The 22,823-nt window shown below is 40.8% G+C and overlaps 1 protein-coding gene across 2 annotated transcripts in view; it reads left to right on the forward strand.

The window, feature by feature from the left end:
• Positions 1-11: 11 nt before the first annotated feature.
• Positions 12-22,823, forward strand: part of GOSR1 (golgi SNAP receptor complex member 1) — a 36,681-nt gene continuing 13,869 nt past the window's right edge. Inside the window, exons 1-7 of one of the 2 annotated variants that reach the window (XM_075440361.1) lie at positions 12-97; positions 534-648; positions 2,365-2,452; positions 2,668-2,775; positions 3,925-4,016; positions 4,389-4,463; positions 20,146-20,175. In XM_075440361.1, coding sequence (XP_075296476.1) covers positions 67-97; positions 534-648; positions 2,365-2,452; positions 2,668-2,775; positions 3,925-4,016; positions 4,389-4,463; positions 20,146-20,175 — 539 coding nt within the window. In that variant the 5' untranslated portion in view covers positions 12-66. The remainder of the gene's footprint in view (positions 98-533; positions 649-2,364; positions 2,453-2,667; positions 2,776-3,924; positions 4,017-4,388; positions 4,464-20,145; positions 20,176-22,823) is intronic. The other variant, XM_075440362.1, reaches the window with a different exon arrangement.

The raw sequence follows: 22,823 nt of genomic DNA on the forward strand, positions 1-22,823 counted from the left end.
ACTCTCTGGCCCGCTCTTCTCGGTGGCGCGGTCTCGCCGGGCGGCGGTTGACGTTGGACAACAAAGATGGCGGCGGGGAGCAGCAACTACTGGGAAGGCGAGTAGGGCCTGAGGGCGGCGGGGACGGGGCGGCTGCGCGCCGCGGGGCTCTCCTGGGGCGCGGCCCGGCCCGGGGCACGGCGGAACCGCTGCTGAGTCCCCTCTGCCCGCCAGAGGCTCCGGTGGCCCCGTCGGCCCCTCAGCCATGAGGCGTCGGTGCCCGGCTGAGCACCGGGGCCCGCGGTGAGGGGGGCGGCAGCCCGCGCCGGACCCTCCCGGTCGTGGGGGACAGGGCCTGCGGGGGTTCAGCCGTGAAGACACCCTGTTTCTCTGAGCCCCCCCCCCCCCCCTTGTCGGTCCCCCCTGCTCTGTGGGGTTCCCCTCTGTGGGGCTGCCGAGCGGGCAGGCCAGCTCCGCTTGAGAGCACCTCGGGCAAACGCGTCCCGTCCCCTTCCACCCCTGCGGGTTTGTGACTGCTCGGCCGCCCTGTGCAGATCTCAGGAAGCAGGCGAGGCAGCTGGAGAACGAGCTGGACCTGAAGCTGGTCTCCTTCAGCAAGCTCTGCACCAGCTACAGCGGCACCCGAGACGGAAGGCGCGACAGGTATAGGTACTAGCCCATTTCTTTATGTTTTAAATGCGGCTTGTGGTACTTAGTTTATTTTTATAATGTGCTGAACGCCGGTTCCACCTGTGGCGTTTATGTTTAGCTTCTTAGAAGCTCATTTCAGCGCTTCTTGGTGCTGGCATTGGTCTTGATACAATACTGAGCGGTATTGGCACGGGAGTCAGAAAGGAGCGTGGGCTGCAGTGGTGCATGGTGACAGCATACGTTTCACTAGGGGAAGCTGAATTTAAACTTCAGTTTGTAACTGTGTGGGGTTAGTGTGTGAACTAATGATAGGACTTGTTAATGCTTGCTACATCGGCTTATTTTCCAGGTTTTTTTGTATTAAACTAGCAGGAGGTTTTCAGGGACTTCAATCTTAGGGGAATGTAGCCTTGCACCTCCCAGGTGGGCTGCTGTGGTATTTGTAATCCCTGCTCTACTGATAAGGGAAGCGCTGAGCAGCTGTGATGGGTCGCAGGTTGGGCTGGGGATTAGCCCCTTCAGGAGGGGCAGCTGATCTGTTCTGGCTTTCTCCTAAGGTGAGTAATAATAGTGATAGCTATATATATGTTTTTATCTGTATATGAACCAGACACATAAATACATGTGTATATGTATGAATAGTTTCTGTTTGCTTTAGTCAAATTCATGTCTGATTGAAGAATTAGTATGATAAAACTTTTCAAGTCTTTCTAGCTTGTGGGCCGGAGTTCAGGTCTGCAGTTCCACAGCCCTTTTATCAACTTATCTGTTCCTCTGCACAACCCTTAAAAACTGCCATTCTTTGCTTATTAACTGTGGGTCTCAACACTGTGTATCAATTGTGAGTGTGACTACTGTGTGTATGTGTGTGGATATTTTTATCTATTAGTTTAATTTGATTATTGAATCAATTTTGAACCTTTCCATGAATTTCTGGTTCTGGAAGCCTGAGAGAACCTCAAGAATGATCAAGTTATTGTTGAATCAGAGTCCTAGTCTCTGTCTTGTTTCTAGCTCTTGTGCTGTTTCTTGCCATGTAATCTAATTGTTTTAGTTATTTTTGCTGTCCTGTGCAAAACTTGCTTCTCTTACTCTAGTTATGGTGGCTTACCAAAGCAAAACATAGTCTCTGAAAGGTGTTAGCAGTTGTACTTCTGCAGATTTCTGTACCCTGCATTGTGCTTCTGTTCTGTTGCTTAGATATGACTTCTCATTGTGGTTTTAGTTTATCTTAAAAAGCACGGGGAAGGTGTGCTGTATGAAACTGTAATTGTGATGAATTGTGTGGTTGGTATTGCTCTGTAGAACTTTGATGGCTTAATAGGTCAGTGGGTTGTCTTAGTACTGTGTTATTAAGGTGTAGGTATGTAGCTGGTGTAACAACGTGCTGATAGTGCAGTGCTCCCTCCTGCCAATAAATAAATAAATCAAGCTTAAAAGCTGGGGAGAGAAGGGCATTAGTGCTAGATACGTGCTGGTAGTAGACAAGTGTTTGATGTCAGGCGTGTTTTTCAAGGAGAGTTTATGTTTCCCCTGAGTGATACTGTGGCATTAGTTTAGATAAGAGTTAGAGGCATGTACGATAAGAAAAAGGAATTTATCTGAGCTTAATTAATTTCTGTAGGAAACCTGGGTAGTAGAGCTTGCCAACACCTGGCACTAGTGTTTCCTTGTTTCTTGTGTTCATGAAAAGATGATGTACTTTCAGTAACTGCTCCTCCTCTTTTTCCTTAGCTCTGACACAACTCCTCTCTTAAATGGATCGAGCCAGGACAGAATGTTTGAGACCATGGCTGTGGAGATTGAACAACTTCTGGGAAAGGTAACTGAAGTTACTATGGTTTAACTTCAGCATTTAGGAAATATTGCAGTATAGGTTTCTGTGATGAACGTTAGGAAATTCTGGTGTGGGTGGTAGAGAAGTGTTGCCAAAGGTGTGCATCTGTTGTTAGAGCTAGCTCCTTCATCTTATGCATTGTGACTTTCTTATGAGAATAAGCCGTTTGATGGTTTTGGGATTCTTTCTTCTTCCTCTAGCTTACTGGAATAAATGACAAAATGGCAGAATACACAAACAGCGCAGGAGTCCCGTCCCTGAATGCTGCGCTGATGCATACGTTACAGCGTCATAGGGACATATTGCAGGTAACAAAAATGCATGTCCTTCTTGCTTTTATTTGTTTCTCTGTTTGGAATAATGATTAGCAGCGCTGATGTCACTGTGTGCTTGAATGTCTTACCAGAACATTTAAATGCCAGCAATCCCAGCTCACTTCTCCTCTCTCTGGGCTGCCCAGTCAGTGAACTCTGAGTTGAAAAAACAGCATTTTTCGATGTCATATTGGTGACTAGCACGTAGCTAAGAAAGAACAGTAAAGTATGCCATCTTATGTAGGTGCCTTCTATATAGCAAAAGGGGAAGGGTACTGTAATGGATCATCCTGTCTGTGCGGTCTGTCGCACAGCAGGGTGACTGGGAACATCACATTTAAGATAAGAAAATATGAGTGCAAAACCATCTTAACTGCTAAAGGGAGTTGAAGGAAACGTGGTGGCTAAAGCTACTGATTAGTGTAGTAAATCAATCATGTTTCAAACTGGTGATTTTTTTCATGGCATGGTAATGTTAAAAATGCATGTTTTATTATTTATTGGCTGGTTATATACAGTTTGATTCTGTTTTGTGCCTGTGCAATACACAATGTAAAAAGCATAGTGTTTGGAAAAGCGATAGCATTTATACGAAAAATAGTGCTGAATGTTTACAATGGTTTGGTGGACACCAGTTGCCAGTTAAATTGGTTTTCTAGAAGTATTAGCTGCTTGAAGTGTTTTCAGATGTAAAACTGCAAATTGAACATTTGAAAAAAAAAAAAAAAGAATTTTTCTTCAGTGTTCAGAAAATACTTTTTTTCGTCTATTTAACAATATAAACAGTCTTCACTGCACCAAATAAATAGGTTTTACTAGGGCTTCTGATTCAACCAGTAATGGGAAATTCCAACACAAAATGATAATTCATCAGAAAGGTGTAGATGTATGAAATTGGGACAAGGAATTACAGTGGATGTCCCTCTGTGACCGTAGCTGTAGCAAGTTAGCAAATGCTGCAAGAGCAGTGAGTTTTGAGAGTACTTTGCTTTAACTTCAAAGTGGTTTTGATGTTAATTTAATAAGTTTGTCTCACATTATGTGTTAGACAATTATTTAAAAGATGGTTGGATCTTACTGGAGTATATTGTTTTGTTAAATTGATCTCATGATCCTCACTTGGGAGTAATTCTTTCATTACAGGATTATACGCACGAATTCCACAAAACCAAAGCGAACTTCTTGGCAATACGAGAGAGGGAGAATCTGTTGGGATCAGTACGAAAAGATATTGAGTAAGTTGTATTGTGTGTTATGGCAACGGCACAACAGGACTGTCCTTGGAAGGAGAAGGCAGCAACCCTCCTGTAGGAGAATACTGGGCACAGCGTATTCATCTGTGCTCTGAACAAAGCAGTCACCTGAACTGACGACTTCTGTTAAGGTTGTGAGAAGATTCTGGTTTGGTTTGGGTTTTTTTTAACTGAAAAGGAATTCATGTTTTTGAAGTAAAGCTATTAAGCTATGCCAAATCACATTAAAAATGTCTGGAACTTTTCTGTTTGGTCACTTCAGAGGTACAAAGCATAGGTAAATCAGTTAATATTATCTAATGAAAAGCCTCTGGAAAAAATGTTTTTCAGTTCTTTCGATTTTTTACATTTTAGATCATATAAAAGTGGGTCTGGCGTGAATAACAGAAGAACAGAACTATTCCTGAAGGAACACGAACACCTTCGAAAGTAGGTGTTACTTGCTTTTTACTTCTATTTGCAGCGTCCAGCTTCTTGGGGGGATGAAGACTCTTAATTTCAAGTGTGTGTGAAAGCTTTGTCCTTTGATGGATATTGTCCACAATGAATGCATTGCACCATGTGTTCTGTGACAGTACTGCTACTTACGCAGCTGGATAAACATTTATTGCTCGTGCTGGCTGTGAAATGCAGGTAGTAGGTAGTAATCATGCTAGTTTTCAGTGATTTCGACTTTAGGATCTTGTCAGCATTAAGCGATGTTTATACATTGTCTGCATTGGGCTTTCACAAGTCACTGGTGACGTAGACTTCATGCTTGGCCTCCTCTCTTAGGGAAGCACATGCCTGTATAGTATACTGACTGAGATGAGGGTTAGAAAAGAAAACAGAAAGTCCCAATGATTGAGCTGTTCTTTTTCTTCTCCTTTATTTGTCAGTGTTAGGCAGAGAAGAACTTTTTTTTTTCTTGTCTCTACTGAATGCGTACAAAAGGTGATGGAAGAAACTAATTCCAAAATTACCTTTGCACTCCAATATTTGCAAATTGACTGTAGTTTATTGGCCAAGATGACAAGCGAAATAGAAAGCACTTTCGTTTTATTCTTGTTGCAGAGAGGGTGTGATTATGAGTAGTTGCTTTGTGTGTTCCCCATTCAGCAAAAGCAGCACACTCCAACAGACGAACGCTGGAAGCTTCCTATTTTCTAGATAGTCAAGAGATAGCACTGATCTTAATGCCTCGGTGTTCTCGACTGTAGTCATGCTAAACTTCAGTCTTACACAAGAGGGCAGGCTTTCATTTTAAAAAAATAAATAAATTTAAAATTACCTGTGGCCTTCTCAAATGTGCTTTCTTAAAAATAACTTCAACTTCTAACTAGGACTGCACAAAAAGCTTTTACAGGAAATTAAAACCAAGTTTTTTGACTGTGGCTTACCACAACTTTATCCTCAATTAATGTCTTTAAAACTTAGACTCTAATAGATTTAAAGCTTGAATTATGACTTTTCTTAGGTCAGATTTATTATTAGACATGCATGATCAGGATATGTAAGTTTCCAGGAAAAAAAAAACAACAGTCTTAATATTGTGGAGGTGAATGTTCTCTGAAACGTTGTACTGTGAAGAATCAGTGTCAGTTAATCTGAGTAAACCTGATTCTTTCTAGAAGTTGTGTTTGGGGCTTTTTGGGTTGCTTTGTTTTTTTTATTGGAGGGGTAGTGAATGCTTCTATACGTTTGGCATTTTGTTGAAGAAAGCTACAAATTAAATATTTCTGGAGTTGTAAAATACGCTTCTAAGAAAATGACATTTCTCTGAGCGCACTATGTTTAAAAGCTTGGAACAATTAAGGGAGGAAAAACTTAAAACATTTTGTAGACGTTATCTGGCAGATGTCTTCAGAATTTGAGCCTAGCATTCGTTGAGGCGTTGAGTACTTTGAACTCTTTAAAAATGCTAAACTCTCCAGTGTGTTTTTAGGATAAAAATGCATGAAAAATATAATTCAATGAGGCAATTTCAGAAACAGTTAAACCATCTTCTAGGTCATTGTTTGGAAGTGTCAAGACTTAAAAAAAAACCAAAACACAACATTGAGAAAAAGGACACAAGAAAAAAGTGTGAGTTGGGGATCTTTAGGAAAACAGGGCCAAAACTTATGGTGGAATGCTGCTGCAGGGTGGAGATAATTGTGAGGTGTATGAACAAATCCGATGTAGAAGTAGGAGACAACCTTGGCAAGAAGTCAGAGCTTGCAAGATGTTCAAAACTTTCAAACTGAGAATCGGTAAGCTCAGAAATAGATGCTGGCAGAGGAAATTATTAAAGAGTTTCAACATATTTGTCTTCAGAGAAAGCAATTAATGAGCTATTAATGCCAAAAAGCTGGAAAAGCTAGCAAAAGGTCCCGAGAAATCACCAGGAGCTGGCAAATTGCACCAAACCTGCTCCTAGGATAAGCTGACAAGCTCTGTGGGAGTCTTGATGCTGAGTATTTGCAGTGCATTAAATCATGGTGCTAGACTAATTGATAGAACTACGGGATGAATATATATGCATTGTCACAAGGACACAACAGTAAAAATTCCAATGTATTTTTAGTGAAGTTTTGAAACCTATGAAAAGAGCTTGAAGATCAGAGATGGGAACATAAACTTTGCAAGTGCATTATTATATGCTGCAAAGTAGTGAAATAATTCGGAATGATGTATCAAATATTGGAGCGTTCACTTGGTCTTGACCCTGCTTAATTTATGATATTAAGTACTTTAACCTATTACATATTTATTCCGTGATCTGATAATGGAGAATGTATGAGCTATTACCCCACTGCAGAGTACCAGACTCATCTGTCAGCCGCCTTCTTGATGCACTACCATGTGAGGCAGGCTAAGCGGAAACTGGAGTTTACTCTTGGCGGCGTTTTCCGTGAATCCTCTTTAAAAAGCATGCTGGCAGCCCTGGGCGGTGCTGTTTGTGGTGCTGTCTCACTTGGGAGTAAGAGAAGGAGAGCCAGAAAGCTCTTTTCGGGGAGGGACTTTGGGGAGACCTCTGCTTTCTGCCCAGATCTGCCTTTTTATTTTTCTGTCACATTTTGAACATCATCTCTTTCTGGAAGGACTGAGAATGAAGGAGAATCTGGCTGTCTTAGTTTTACATACGTAGGTAATTGTAAAAAAGGAGGGAAGATGATAAAAATCTGTGAGTACAAAGTTTTGATGAATAAAAGGATCCAAGGTATATTAAGCACCAAGGGAATTACAACAATTACATACCAAGGGAAGCTGTGCAAACCCTTGGTATGCCTGTAGTACATAAAACTGCTATCCATGCAGCCGTGAGGATTGTGCATCCATTTGGATTCCCATTCCCCGCGTGGGGCTGGCTGCTGTGTCAGTGCCGCTGGCACAGGGGCGTTGGGTGCTTTCACGTGAGGATCGTGGTGCTGCTGGGGCAGCCCTCGGGCTGGGGGCACACAGGGCTCTGCGCTGCCGCACCCCGGTGCTGGGAGGGTGAGAGAAAGCGTATTGTGTTCTCTCTGCGACTGAAAGCTTCACGGCTGGTTCAAATCATTTTATAAATCAGCTGATTCTGAGTTTTATTGGGAAGGAAGATTTGTCTAGAAATGTTATTGTCTGTAGGCGGGAGGCATAAAGTTTCCAAGACTCTGTTTGCTACTTAACTTCTATACAGATAATTTAAGGATAGTTTTACCTAGCTCTGGAGAGAAAAGCAGTAATGACTAGATTTTTTGATAAAAATTTTAACACCTGTTAATTCAAATGAGGCTGGAAGACAGGTCTTGTCGAATATTGATGCCCTGTTAATATTTTTACCTAATGCCTCAGATATTTTGGTGTGTCAGATGTTTAAATAAAGACCAAATCTAGCGTGGTCATGTTTGCAGTTTATTTTTTTAATGCTTGTTTTCCTGGGTCTGTGCCATTCAGTAAAGGTGTTTTTCTCATCTTTTCTGTTTGTATGCTTTTGACCAGAGAAGTAAACAAGTCATCCTTTTTCTTCTAATACTGTTTTCCATCTAAAGAAAATACTCTTGATGAATAGATCTAGCTTAGCATTTTAAAAACTGCTCTGGAAAGTGCTGCTTCAGAGGAAAGAGTCCTGTCAACATAGTGTTTGCCCTGAGAAATTCTGCACTTATTGATGAGTTACAGCCCAAGTCAGCAAAGAAGGGACTAATGTGTTTGATTAAATTTTCAATATTGCCTGTGTATGCGAGTGAAAATTTCCCTTGTGTTAGTACTTGCACTGTATGTGCATGATACTTTATCAGCTGATACTGACAGATTTGTATAACAATTGATGAAGGCTTCCGTGGTTTAGATAGGAATTACAGATTTTTTTTTTTACCATAATGAATTCCTTGTAAAACTGGATGAAAACTAGACCACTCAGTGGTCGCCAGCATTTGCTGTAGTAGGCTTGTTCTGTCATTGTAGGGGCTCTGTATTTGCTTTTTTACTCAGCTCCAGTGCTCAAAAATTAGGCATTTGTCCTTTTCCAAAAGAAGTGACTGGTGGTGAAGCAGGTGCCTGTGCTGGTGCAGACACCATGAGCTGTGTTTTGAATTGTTGTCAGATGACTGCAGGTTTCTGGTGGGTATTCTATGCAAGCTATCAGTCTATCCAGTAAAAAATGTCTGAGTTTGGGTAGAGTATGAACTGTAAATGATGCAGGTAGACGAGGTGAACCTGCTCAAAGTGTTCAGGCTAGCTAGGGTCGTAAACCCTCCTGTGTGTTTTAATGTTTAGCACTGGGAACAGAGAGGGTAGGGGTGCCAGAGTAGGTGGGTGAGAAACTTTGAAGGAAAAAAGGAGGAGAGCAAAGAAATCAGAGGGATGCGTTCTGCGTGTGAAAGGAGGAATAAGAGAAGTGAGCAGAAGAAATAACGGGAATCTGCAGTGGTTGTGTAATGGTGCTATTAATAATACATACCTGATTCGTGGAGATGATTAGGATAAATTAATGTTTGTGCAGTACTTCATATATGTGAAGTACTCTGACGTACTAAATATTGTTATTACTACTATTATTGCATTTCATTTTTCAGCAGAACTATTTCAAATTTCCTGTTGTTGTTTGGGCAGAAATGGCCACATGCAGCAGAGAATAATCACCAGGAAACTGCATTCAAACTTTGTTCAAAATACAGTCCAGATCTTAATAGGAGTGACTTGTTGATGGTTTTTCCTCTAAAAATTGGCGTTGCTTGTGAATTTTCAGTTCAGTACTGATTTGCGTGGAGAAGTGAGCTTAATGAGATGCTGAGACACCGTTACAGGGGTTTTGATTCTAGTTATGTTGATCTTTTGGGAAAAAGCTACTGGTTTTCTACCTTTATTTGATTTCCTTTTCTTTGTTATCCCTGTTCTCTGCTCCGCACACCCTCATTTCCATTCGTTGTGCTGTTGCTGCTCAGGTTCCTATGGATTTCAGTGGCCCTTTGGTATTGGATTAAAACCAGAGAACTGCTGTCCTCTCCCCTTCCATCCCCTCCCTCACCTCCAGGTGTAGGGGGAGGACACGCAGATGCCTGGGCAGTGACTGCTCCGGCTGACACATGGTTTGCCACTGCATCCCCTGCATCTTCTCTTGGGAAGAAAGAGACTGTAGGAAAGGCAGCTAATTCACCAATTCCTTTTTCCTACCCCAGGTGGTTGGGGAAGGAGCAAGGAGGGAGGAGTGTGATGAGCTTCTTCCCTTGGTGTCTGCTGGCTGCCTGCTCTGCAGCCTTGGAACTGCTGAGCTCCACTTTAGTCAGGCCTAAGAACGTTGTTGTGGTTTTTTTTAATTGCAAAATTTGCCTCTAAATTAAATTTTATTTTTGTTCATGTCAGAGCAGAATGTGGTGTTCTCGTCGCTCCATTCTCTTAATTTTAATACAGATTTTAACTGAAGCAGCACTTGCTAATGAATCATTTTCTTTGCTTTATAGCAGTTATGAAAAAACAAACCAGAGCTGCTATGAAAGGACAATCCTTGCTATCCATGGCCTTGGTTTGGATTGTTTGCCAAGAAGCACCAAATATGGTGTGGTTTGGCTGCAGACTTGCCGTGCGGTAGTAACGGAGGGCTGCAGCGCTTTGCCTGTTGAACTGGAAGGTACAGTGCAAGGAGAGATAGAGGAATCTGGGTTAAAACGTTCCTCTGCTGACCAGTAATTGCATGAACTCTGGCAATGGTGCGCTGCTGTTTTGCCAAATGCAGATACATACTGTTGACTTGTTTTCTTTATTTCTGGAACAGGGAAGTTTGGAAAACTATGGCATTAAAAGTGTGTGTTCACGCCTCAGCCATCCAGTCAGAGTGACTGTGGTAATTACCTTACTGACTGATTTACCACTGGATATCCGTAACATGGACTTTTTGGGTAGGGCTGTGTGCTCTGTCTGAGCAGCAGAACAAATAAAATGGTTTTTGAGGAAGGGATTTGAACAAAGGAGGATTTTTGGTATTGCAAAAGCTCACTTAAAGATGCGCAATGCCTTGTACTGTAATCCTGTTTCACACTATGATTCTGGTTTTTCTTTCTGCGCTGTCTCCTGTTGCTGCAGAGTTTTCTTGATTAGAGTTATGCATCAGTGTTTCCTTCCTTTAGCGTTACCTCTTCATGGAACCTGATGGGTTCTGTTTCCAAGCCTGCTGGCAGAACCTCTGTCTCTTGAAGATTCATGGCAGAATGACACAAGGCCAGTTCTTAAGCGGCTGGATGGCTTCCCCTGTAACAGTCCCAGACCGAATGTGAGACTTGGGCATATCACATGCTTAACTATAACACCAGACTGAGCACAACTTATATATTTCTATTCTATATCTATTTTCTATTTTAATAGTAAATATTCCTCAGTGAGCGAGACAGTTCATGTCTTCTGGAGAAAAGAAACTTCACTGCTTATTATGTGACTGTAATTATATGACTATGAGCAAGTTACTGAAGTAGTTTAATGAGAATTTGGGGAGGTTCAAAGCTTGCAGGCAATGAAGGAAGATGCTCTCCCGGGTATCGTTATTATTTATAAATAACTTAGTAAAAGAACGTGAAAATCAGCCAAGCACTTCAGGATTTAAAAGAGGTTTTCCCTCTAAAAATAGCTTGAGCTTCATTAGAGTAAAATCAACTAGTGCTTTTCATCTTCCTGTGCTGTATTTAGGACTTAAAAAAACAAACGTACCCCAAAACAATAAATCAGAGATTATATTCCTCTCACAAGGTTTATTTGCGTGCTTTCCTTATAGTTGAATTACTTTAAAAAATACTGTAATCAATAATTTCTCTTACATTGACTTGTGATATTTTTATACTTCAGTATGTCTAAAATGAATGATATGGGGGGATGGGGACGGGGGCACAACAAAACCCAAACAAAAAAACCCCAACAAACCCACCACAGACATGCACAAAACCCAGTTTGCGGACTTCCTTTGTAACTTCCACTACAAAACTGAAGTGTCCAGGTGACAAAGGATGCAGTCACACGTGTGTCAGCATTAACGCCTCAAACTCATTGTTTGCTTCTCACCTGCAGAAAACGTGAAGTTTCATGCATGAACTTCCATGTACCCCCAGGAAAGAGGCTACAGAAACTATCCTTTTTGAATGTCTCAGAAACTACAGAGCAAACCTCCTTAACACAGGGTGAAAGATTACCCGAACAGATCATGGAAAAAGGGTGGTTGGGACTAAACTCTGCTCTGGTTCTTGGTTCTGGGCTTTGTCTTTGAAACAACACTATGCCCTTGATTTGGGCGAGGGAGGGATATAAAACCACGCTTCAAACTTCAGAGCTCTGTGTTTGCTTCTGAAGTTTCTTTCTCATTTCAGAAATAAACAAGTCAGCGATGCATGTTTTATTTGTTTTTAGCTTTCCTTTCAACACTGTTGCTAAAGTAGGACAGCTTCCCCCCCCCCTCCCCAAGGTCTGTATTGAAATTAGGACTTTGACAAGTACTGAAATCCTTCGTACATGGGTTGGTGCTGAAAAATAGGTGCATCTTTTGAACAGAATCAACAATTGCAGAATTTTGTAGAATTTCTCATGTGGAATCTGAGAATGACCCATTGTTCTAATGCAGCATGTCAGTTTTTCTGTCAGCGTGGCTGTGTACTTCCGTTTTCTTTAAGGCCAGATGTGCTTGCTCATTATTTGCTATTGGAACCTCCAGTAAAAAGAAACTGTTGAATTTCATTCGATGTGTGCGGATACGTTAGATAGTGATTATTTCCATTTTCTCAAATACAGAGTGTACCTCTGGAAAGCTATCCTATTACTGTATAAAAGTCATTCCTGAGTTTATTTAATTTGAACCTCTGTACTGATGCATCAGAATGAGGTGCTCATCGTTCTTGGCTGCTGTATGGTAGGCTCGGCAGATATCTTAGTGTGTTGCTGTACCAGTGGTTTGATAAAAGGCATCGACTCCCATCTGGTGAGGATACTTTCTATGAAATCCATGCTGGTAAGCAGACCTACATCCAAATTCCCACTAAAGCGTGCTTGTTTTAGCCTGATAATACAATTTTGCTTAGAACCTTTGAAGGACCTTCGTTTTGTTGTCAAGTGGAAGATGCAGAGTGCTTTCCTCTCACTTGAGAGGCTTGTTTATATAGAGTGTAGTCGCCCTTTGGAAGAATGCTGCTTATTCAGTCTTGGATAAAAAGACAAGAGTAAGAATGCTGTGAAATTGGGTCAGAAGAAAAATGTTGCGATCTTCACCCATTGATGAATTACATCCTGAATTTGGATTGTAGATGGTTGAAATGTAGTGTGCGCTTTAGATTTTGAACACTGGTGTTCGTTATATTGTGTAGTTAACTATGCAATTTTCAGAATCATTTTCTGAAACTTAATAAAGAGGCAGGTAGATAGTAGTAACATTAGGTACTTCAGCCAAGTCCTGGATGAAAGCCAGATATCTTTCTACATCTACCAGACAAACCCTCAAAACCACAGCAGGTGAAAATGCAGTTAGGAAGCAGAATACATTTCTTTCAACGTTTATCTTTTAGGGTTTTATACTAAATTAAAATTGGGTGTCATCCTAGGGATAACTCTCACTTCATTTCTGTGTTAACTTCACTGAAAATTAGATATTAATTACAAGGTTGTTTATATGATGGGGCTCTTCTGGAAGACGTTCCACCTTGTGTTCTCTTTTCTTGGTTACTTACGAGTATGTGAGTAGTAGAACAACTTTTCTAGCTTTGTCTAGCTTTAGTCAAAAACCACTGACCTAGAAAAATGGTACAGTCTTTTTTGTTACAGTACAAATTATAAACAGTGTGTGTTTCTTGTAATTTGTGCATCTGTCTTTCTTGTCTGTGTGCCCAATAAATCAGTAATGACAGGTTATCTTGGTAGAGCTCATTTTCTTGTCAGATCAGTGTTGGGTATCGAAGGCTGTTTCTACTTGTACATGTGTGCAAGTGTTGCTTGGTTTTGACGGTTTTTCCCTGTAGTTAAAGGTGTGATCTGAATTACATGTTTTAAACCAGGGGCAATATTGAAAACGGCCCTCCCACCGAACGCTAGTTCTGCATACAGCATGTAAAATTTGAGGAAATGCCGATATAGTCCATTAGTAAGTTACTGGAATTGTTCTGACAGTTGTGGTTACCGATAATGACTTACAGTAAGGCCTGCCCCTCTCAGTTCATTTAACTTTGTTCCTATGGGTAATATGGAGCAATTATATGGGAGGGTCAATCTATCCAGGAACTTTCACAACCATGAATCGAGAGCCTCTGGAAACCTCATTATGTGGCTGGTGGTGCCATCCCGGCAGTGGGTTTGGGCTTACTGCTGGGCAACCAGCTGCTGCGCTGCATTTAGGCGAGAGGAGCCGCTTTCATTTTAAGTTTTTAACTGCGTTCTTTGGGTAAACTGTATACTGCAGACTATTGAGAAGGCTCTTATTTCCTTATAGATTAGCTTTAAAGGAAGAAGGATTGCTGTTGCTCGCCCTCTTGGGACTTTCAACCATCAGGCACTCTCCCCAGTAGCCTTGCTGTGTGCCAAAGAGCTTTCTTGGCTAACTCCTCTTTTTGCAGAAACATTTCTTTCACTCTGTTCATAATTCCCAGACAAGTCCATGGAGTTTGGTGGAAATGCAAACTGTGCCCTTTGGAAATCTGGGAGAAACAGCCTGTTGGTGTTTTCAGACTTGTGAAGGTGGATCCTTGGGTTCAGGGACCTCCCTGGCAAAGGGAGAGCATCCCTTGGTATTTGCTTGCATCCATTAAGTTGTTCTTTAAACTGAGTTAGAGCAACTAATCTTTTTATTGGTTGCCACGCATATGTAGACATGTTTACAGGCGTTAGACAGCTGCAAAGAAAGGGCTTACATTAGCTGATCTGAAGTCCAAATTGCTGGAACTGATGAATGGTTGAGAGATATTTACTTAGTGATACAGCTAGGAGTCCAATTTTTAGTGAATTTTGTGTCATAGGCTTGCAGGATGGAGAGAGGTTTCCCCAACAAGAAGTTTACATTCCTGGAAATCCTTTGGCAGGTTTTTCCCTATGGCGAAAAGCGTGCCTCTTGCATGTTTCGTCTCATATACAAGGTACACGTGAACCATCTGGAAAGAAATTCAGCACCAGATAACGTTGGTTAACTCCTACCTGGAGCGATGGATGATGTTCCAGTGCCTTTCATTCTAGATTTAACACATCGCTTGCATTGATTAAAAGCAACCTGCTGTTGTGCTTTTTTTCTTTTCCAATTTTCAACTATTCCTCATTCTTATTGAAAGTGATTACCGAGTGTCAGGCTCCCCAGGACAATGATCTGCAGAAATAAGCTTGCTTACGTGTTTAGAGTTTGTAGGTGTGATGTTGTTAACGTATTGTTCCTTTGGAGCAGATCTATACATTGACTTAATGTTCACGTTTGTGCTGGGTTTTATGTTGGATTGTTGCAGGCTCGTATTTAATTTTGCCTACTGCAACAGAAAGCGTGAAAACATTGTATCTCCTTAGCATCCAGATTTATGCTTTAATTAACATGCAAAGGGAACCCACCAAAGATAGCAATTTGCGTTGGTATTTGAACCTTTCCCTGCTTTCAGAATGGTTTCTGTGGGCAAACTATCCATCCCTGAAAATGCCCATTTTACCTCATGTCTCTGGTTTTTGGCCGGCTAGCTCTTCCCGTGCTGGAACTGTAGACTGTGTGCTTCATAGTCAGACACACTCCTCTTCCGCCCTGTGCTGCCGCATGCTGTGCCTTCAGAGCAGGTGAGGCTTCTGCTCTGCCATAAAAGCACAGGAGCGGATTTAGTGTTGTATGCACATTCCTCTGTTACAAATTTTCTCTCTTTGGGTGTTGTATACCCTAGGTGTGTTTGTCTCACCATGCTCTTGTGCTGGGTCTCGGTCACTGAGTAGGTTTTTACACTGGTTTTTGTCTTCATTAGCAACTGTGGGAGACTGTCCGAACTAGCTAAGCAGCTCCGGGGCAGTTCACTCTTTCTTTGACACTGAATTGAGCCAAGCTTGAGATGAGTCTTGTAAAATCTGGAATATCTTGTTATCACAGGAAAAAAAATGTGTTCTGCTTTACATTCTTCTAGGTAAGTTTTTAAAGAGCTTGATGATCTTCAGAATTTTTTGGATTAGAAGGTACATTGATGACAAGCAGAAAAAATGAGTTGGAGCTGGGGTGTTTTTGTGTGCGCACAGTGTTTCTTTCACTTGTGAGTTAGGAATGATTATTATGATGGAAATAACTGACTGTATAAGTCTGATTTGCTTCATTATAATCTGTATATTGTATTAGAATGTCAAGTATATTTTGTAATATTTCCATTCCTGGAAGCTCCACATTGCCTGGTGATCCAGGACTGTGAAAATATGGAAGATGTAGTGCAGGCATTTGGACAGCTGAGACTAGGGATTAATCCTGCAGTTAGAGAAAGAACAAAGTAAAATTATTATTTCTGTAATTACTTTTTATGAAAGGAAGAAAATAGTTATCAAGTGCTATATTAGTTTGATCCACAGAGGTTTTCTCTAATCCTTTTAAATTATTTTTTGTGGTAGTATTGCCCTTAATTTTATCTGAAGGGTTTAAAGTGCATTGTGAAATGAGTTATGTGCAGAGGAGTCTTGCTGCTGTATCTTGTTTCTCTGGCAAGTGCTTCTATCGGGTATCTAGCTAGTAAGTCAGCAGCAAAATCTATGGCTATGGGAGAAGCCCAGTCCTCACCTAGGTAATCATCTATATTACTGAATTTTAACTACTGGCATAGAGATTTGCTTTAAAAAACCCAAAGAAGATAAAATGCTTTCTTTAGTTGTAAAAGCTTGATGTGATGGGCAGGCTTCTTTTCTATTCTAGAGGCGTATTTCACTTAATTTTTCCTTTGGATTAATTTACCTGTCTGCATATTAAAATGACAAACTGCGCAATCTTTTCTGAAGACAGCAGTTGCACAGAGGCATGATTATTTCATATGCATGACTGCTACTGCTGGGTTTGTGCCATTTATTACAGTGGGTGATTGCCTCAGCATCTTTCAATGTTTCTTTTGTATAGTATTTTTAAATGGCTTGGTCAAAGTGCCATCTGTCTCGACAGGTGAAAATGCATAGCTTATTGAAACAGATGGCAAATCAGATTAATATTGCCCAGAACCGTCATTTGCTTGCTTCGATATTTGTAAGGTAATGTCCACTGGATTTGTTGGTTTTGCTTGGAAAGCAGAACAAAGTCAAGAGATTTTTTTTTTTAAGAATCTCTTCTTGTAGTGTTTTGAACGTGTAATTTAAGCAAAATTACCTCTTTCAATGTTGTTCCTTTTTATTCTGTCAGACAGTGGAAATTACCATTTTTCATAATTGCGAGAACAACTTCTGTTTGTGTAAAATAGGTTGTTAATAGTCAGAGATCTGCAAACTTCCCTTGGGCCCTCTTATACTGCGTGTTCCTCATCTTGCTTAAACCTGACTGCTCTTTTTATGGTTATGAACTGTAAAATGATGAAACAACTGCTTGCTTCTGTTTGGGTGTCATTGCAAGTGAACACTGCAGTCGCTGTTTCCCAAGAACTTTCAAAGACTTCGGGAGGTGCTGTACAAGGGCGTGTTAATTGCCTTTAGAAAAGCCCCTAGCATCTGCTGAAAGGGGACTTTTGCAGGAAGTACTGAACTTAACAGAACTCAGAGGGATTCTGATGCGCAGATTTTGACCATAAAATGTTCCTGCTCACACTGCCTTTACCAAAATTTCAGTGAATGTCATTGCCATCTTCTGCTGGAGTTTGTTCACCTGTTGGAGGCTCGCAGGTAGAGACATTTTTGGAAATCCTCTCAGGGCCATTAGAAGATGATGCTTCTTGGGGTGAGAAGAACATACTAGAAGTTGTGTTTAGTAAATCTGTATGCTTCCAGCTATCTATTTAAGACTATAAAAGTTAGTGGAGTCTGCCCTTACGTATACGTCAGTCATTCTGAAGAAAATTCATATGCATCTCATCCTTTTAAATAGTTGAGATGAGCTCCCCGGAAGTTGAGAACGTTGATCTTGTGACTTCAGATGCCTTGGGTTGGCGTTTGCATGTGGTGTCCGTGTTTGTTGGTATTGAGAACTGGTTGTTACTGGGTTTATACATTTTTATCAACTTCTGCCTGTCATCATTTTACAGGTAGCTGTGTTTCCGGGGTTTATTTTTATATGTGTGTGAGCATACATACATACATAAAAAAATAATGCAGTATAGTGTAATTGAATCTGAAGCTTTTAAATACTTTTTGTGTTTATGTCTCTGATTTAGTAATAAAACTGCTGAACTACAGCTTTCTCTAACATAAAAAGTAGTTAGTGTCTCTGCTGCAGATGGGCAAGCCTAATTTTTTGTACTCTGAAAACCTTGGAAAACACCCTAGTTCACTTAAGGTCTCCGAATGTCTTCAACTTGCTTGTTGTCTTCAGTTCATCAGCATGAAAATACTGTAATTTTATCAGTTAAATGGACAAAGAGCTGGTAACGCTGCTACTGATTTTTACAGGGTAGAATCTTTTTTAATAGGACTGTTCTCGCAGTGTTTTATTCCATGGAATTTTTAGAAGTCTGACTTGTTTCCAGCTAGGCTTCTGCCATCTTTTTGTTGTTAATAAATTTTTAAAAATAAAAAACCACAACAAAACCCAGAACTTTTTTTTTATAAGCTGCATTCTTGTGCACCATTCTTGCTTTTCAGACAGTTTTCTGATGGTTTTGCAGTTTATTCTGATTAGGCACTGCCCACATAATACACTTGTCTGTTAGAGACTACCTACGTATGAAAGGCACATTCGCAGCTGAATTTTGTATCTTTGAGAATCAGCGATTACAGAAATCCTTAATGCATCGCTTTTCTCTTCTGCTTGCCTTGGGGGCATTATCAGATGCTGCGAGACTTGAGACTGCTTACCTCGCGTTGTGTGCCTGACGATGGTGTATTACTTCTCTGTGCCAGTGGTGATAAATGCCATGCGGTGAATGCAAGTGGTTTTATTTGATTAAACCAATGTACTTGCGACTGACGTGAATCTTTGGAGTGTGGCTTTGTTTTGGGAGCAGAAAGCAGTGTTCCAGTGTCTTCAGTGTTCACTGCCCCAGTTGAGTCCCTCTCAACTTAAAATTGGGCATAATATTTTTAGTGCTCTGTGTGCCGTCTCCATATTTCAAGCCATGGACTCGACTGAAATAGCAACCTTCATGTTTTCACTCCTCTTCACAGACAAATAAGGACATTCTGTTAGCATCTCCCACCCCCCGAGCGGTCCACACACATGTGCTGCACAACGTGCTCCTGCGCCGTGCCTCCAGCTGGAGGTGGGGGGGGATCTCCAGAATTTCTGTGGGTAGAAGAAAAGTTCCAAATCTGGTGACTCCAGCTGAGTCAGAGGCAGAACTGTGCTGTGCCGGTGGCTGTTGATACCTTCCCTTCCTGAGGTGGGAAAACACTTGGGACGAGGAGGATGGAGATGAAGACAGTCATGCCCTTTCAGGGTCTTTTAATCCTTGTAGTTTGGTGGCAATAAATTCTGCTTTAATACTGGAAGCAATATCCAGCACAACATAAAACTTCCTTTTGTCAGATTGATTTCCTTTTTAAACTGCAAACTCACATTTTTTGGTTTATTCTGCAAGAGTTTGTGTAAATCTGTGGGGGAAACGGAGCAATTGCAGGGACGCATCATTGTTCTGCAACATGGGAAGCAGGGATGCAGTCACCTATTGTCTGTCAGTGTTACATTTCAGATATTGATTGCTTTTAACAAGATACATTTTTCTGGGATTTCATAATTGACTGTAGAACAGTGATTAAAAACCTGTCTATGACAAGTTGAGTTCAGAAAAAGAGAAATTGCTCATATCTTCTGAGAATCTTGTTTGTCATCTTAATCTCGCACATCCGTTTGAAAATGAAATGTTCTCTCTGTGGTGCTGTATTTTAGGCCATCCTTTTCCCAGCGATACTACACAGAAACTCGATTAATGTGTGGCAACGAGGGGGAAGGGGCACGTATTATCAAGGTCTTTCTCTTACAGATGGCGTGTATTCTGTTTCCTATAAGCATCGCTTAATTCTCATCCAACTGGTATTACTATAGAAAGAACCTGCCTTGTTAACCAGCATAAAACAGTGTTTGGTAAATCAGCTTTGAAGCAATATTTTGAGATGTTATTACCTGGAACAAAGCCTCAGCTTTTATTTTTAATTGCTTTTTTTTGAGAGGGTGGGTAGGAATGGCCAGGATTAAAGAGAAAAAAGAAATTGGTACTTCCTTCTCTAATACTGCTTTCCAAACTGTGCTGGGCTCCTGGTACACATCGGGCTCAGACAACATTAATTAGCCATGAATCATGGACCCCATTCCCCTTTTTCTGTCTTCTCAATATTTTATGCGTTCTGAGCATCTGCTCTTGCATACAGTTAGGAAATGCTGCTCCAGAGGACACTACGTGCATCTTTTCCAACGACTCTTGTGTATACCAAATCTATGCAGTAGCAAAAAGCGACAACATCCTGCAGTAAGACATTCTAAGGGCAAATTTGTTAGGGATTATATTATGGAGATCTTTGATTTACTAATCTAAAATGGTACATAGTGCTTTTTCCTTTTTTAACTTTTATTTTTTTTGTTTTTGGCTTTCAGCTCAGATCGACTGATAGAAGAAACAATAAGGTAGGAATGGACTTACTAATTTTCATTCTTTTCTGTACAATCAGTGTTTGGGTTGAATTGTGTCCAAAGATAGCAGTCGCTTGGTTTATACAATAGCTGCAGTGTTTACAACTCATAGGCAGTATTACAAGAAAACAGTGGTGGGTTCACACCCCCCGCCCCTTAATATTGATGCAATGGTGTTGCTTAAATATTTTATTCATCCTAGTTCAGAAAATTCAAGTTTCTGTTCAAAGGTGAGTAGCCCCTACGAGAACAAAGGGAATGAGAGCAGAGGGAATCTCAGGTTGAGCTGCTGAGGCCTGTTTCTTCTCGGTGACACTCTTGTACAATATGATTTTCTGCAATCCTTCAATGTATTCAGCACCCTGGGATGCGGCTGATACACATAAGGGCTTTTACTGCAAGGGCTTGAGAGGTTGTTGCTGTTGTATCTTTTGGGTTTTTACGTGGCTCAGATACTTGAGTGATACCTTCTCTAACTGATCTAGAAATTTTAGAACTGTAGCGTCATAAATTACTTTTATCATCTGTGTCCTTCCCAATCTTCCATTGAACTCTGGGATTTTTGCAAACCGATAATTCAGAGTGCACGACTTAATGGTTTTAAATTTTAGATTATTGCTTAAAAAAAAAAAGGGGAAGATAGATATGCTTTCAGATAATGCATGTACTGGCATAAGTGATCAAGAAGAGTAATTAGAGGTGCAGCAAGGCTCTATGTCCATTAAGGGCTGGCTAGCTTAAGTACATACAGAGGGTTCAGTCTAATTAACATGGTGGAAGAATGTGTTAAACCACATTAATATGCAGTGATGAACCAGAAGTGGTCAGTGTAATGGTGTCTGAAAATGTGAATATAATCTCACCACAGCCTCATAAAGATATTTGCCAAACTTAGCACATTTATTGTGAATATTTGTTTTACTTTGGGTTCTAGGGCGTTCTTGATTAAAAATCCTCTCTTTGTTGCCATGCTTGTAGCCCTGCTTTTCCGTCTCATAAAAATGCTCAACATTTGTTGGATCTCTTATTTGCTGCTGCTCCAGTAACTAGAGCATTAAACAGCGTATGGTGATTTATTAAGCTTAATATCCTGCAAAGTGACTTGTATCCTTTGAGCTCTTTGCCTACCTTCTTGATTATGTGTCGTCAGAAGCTGAGTGTGAATGTATGTGTGAGAAGTGAACCTCTGTGTTGATTTACATGTGCAAGGGAACGTAGACATGGCAAACTGGAGCTCAGACCAGGGCAGCTACCTGAATATTCACCCAGGTTCCTCCATCCGTTCCGAGCCTACTCGGCAGCTCCCTGATGCCATCAGTAGGGGTCCTGGCGGGTGCAAAACTGCTTAGAGTTTTATTTGCGTGAGCTGCAGTCCCGTAGTTGGCTACAAGTCGTCTGTCTGCACAGTGACTCTTCCCATGCAGTAGTCCCTACCGTGCGGCTTGGGTCAGAGCTCCTTGCTGCTGTTTACAGAAAGCATTCCTTCTGTTAATAAATTGACTTTGATTTTTTTTTAAGAGGCTGGCTTTCAGCACTCCTTGTTGCACCGTTTGTTATCTGTAGTAAATGAACTTCTTGTTGTAGTTGTTGCCAAAAACATTCTACATTTCTTTTTGTAGAAGAGGAGCTTGTTTAGTAACTACATTGAGCAGGAAATGTAATTTAATTTATAGTGTCTTCATTCAATTCCAACTGTGTTGAAACCAGGGTGAATTTTTTGTTTGACTCTCTCTCTTGTCATCCCCAGTAACTGCAAGTATTCAGGTGTGATGTTAGCTGGTGGGAAACCCTGCTGCATTTTAAATGATTTTACCAGATAGAAATTTACCCCACTTCTGATTATCAATTGCTTTATCTATAGTAAACCAAGTAAAAGAGGGAATTGTGCAGGGGAAGCTGTCTGAATGCAGATTCCTTGAGTGAAGTGAGATGTAATTAGCTTATCCTGGCTACTAGTAATGCTCTGTCTTCAAGGTTTGCATCTGCTATGGTTCGTTACTCATTATTTGGGTGTAATTTAGGAATTTAAGAAAGCAGATTTTATTTTTTTAAGGGTTGTTATTAAGCAGTGATTCCAAACACTAGAAGGCATTTTTCTGTGTGTGCAGAAGCTTTTGCTGACAAGCCGCGTACCGGTGACCCCATTGCCGGAGACTCAGCAGTCAGCACTAATCGTAAAGGCCTTGCTCTGGCTTTGGGTAGAGCAGAGACCAAAGAAGTGCGGAGCCTGACTCTGCCTGCACGTGGCTTCTCCACGGGAGCAAGCATACGTGCAAGAGAATTTATGGGCACCTGGGCTGAAATGATTTAGTAACTGAAGTGATGAGTAGGGCTGTCATGCCAGATGTTTTGTTAATACTAAACTTTTTAATCAATTTTTAAATGAATTATGTGACATAGGTTCTTACTGCAGCCTATTTCTTTCCAGAAAGGAGTGGGATGTGATACTTTGTACTGCAGTTCTTTTGGAACAGCATTCGCTTCTCTTGGCCAGATTTAAATATAAGCATAGATTTTGCTTAATATGTTTGGTGTTCTCAGGTTTTCATTTTCAAACATGATCATTTCTCCAAAATAGCAAATGATGTATTTCTTGTTTTCCAACAACTTATATTTTTAGGTTGGCTCAGTTTGAATTTTTT

Source organism: Opisthocomus hoazin, chromosome 20, assembly GCF_030867145.1.
Source record: "Opisthocomus hoazin isolate bOpiHoa1 chromosome 20, bOpiHoa1.hap1, whole genome shotgun sequence".
In the NCBI taxonomy this organism is placed as follows: Eukaryota; Metazoa; Chordata; class Aves; order Opisthocomiformes; family Opisthocomidae; genus Opisthocomus; species Opisthocomus hoazin.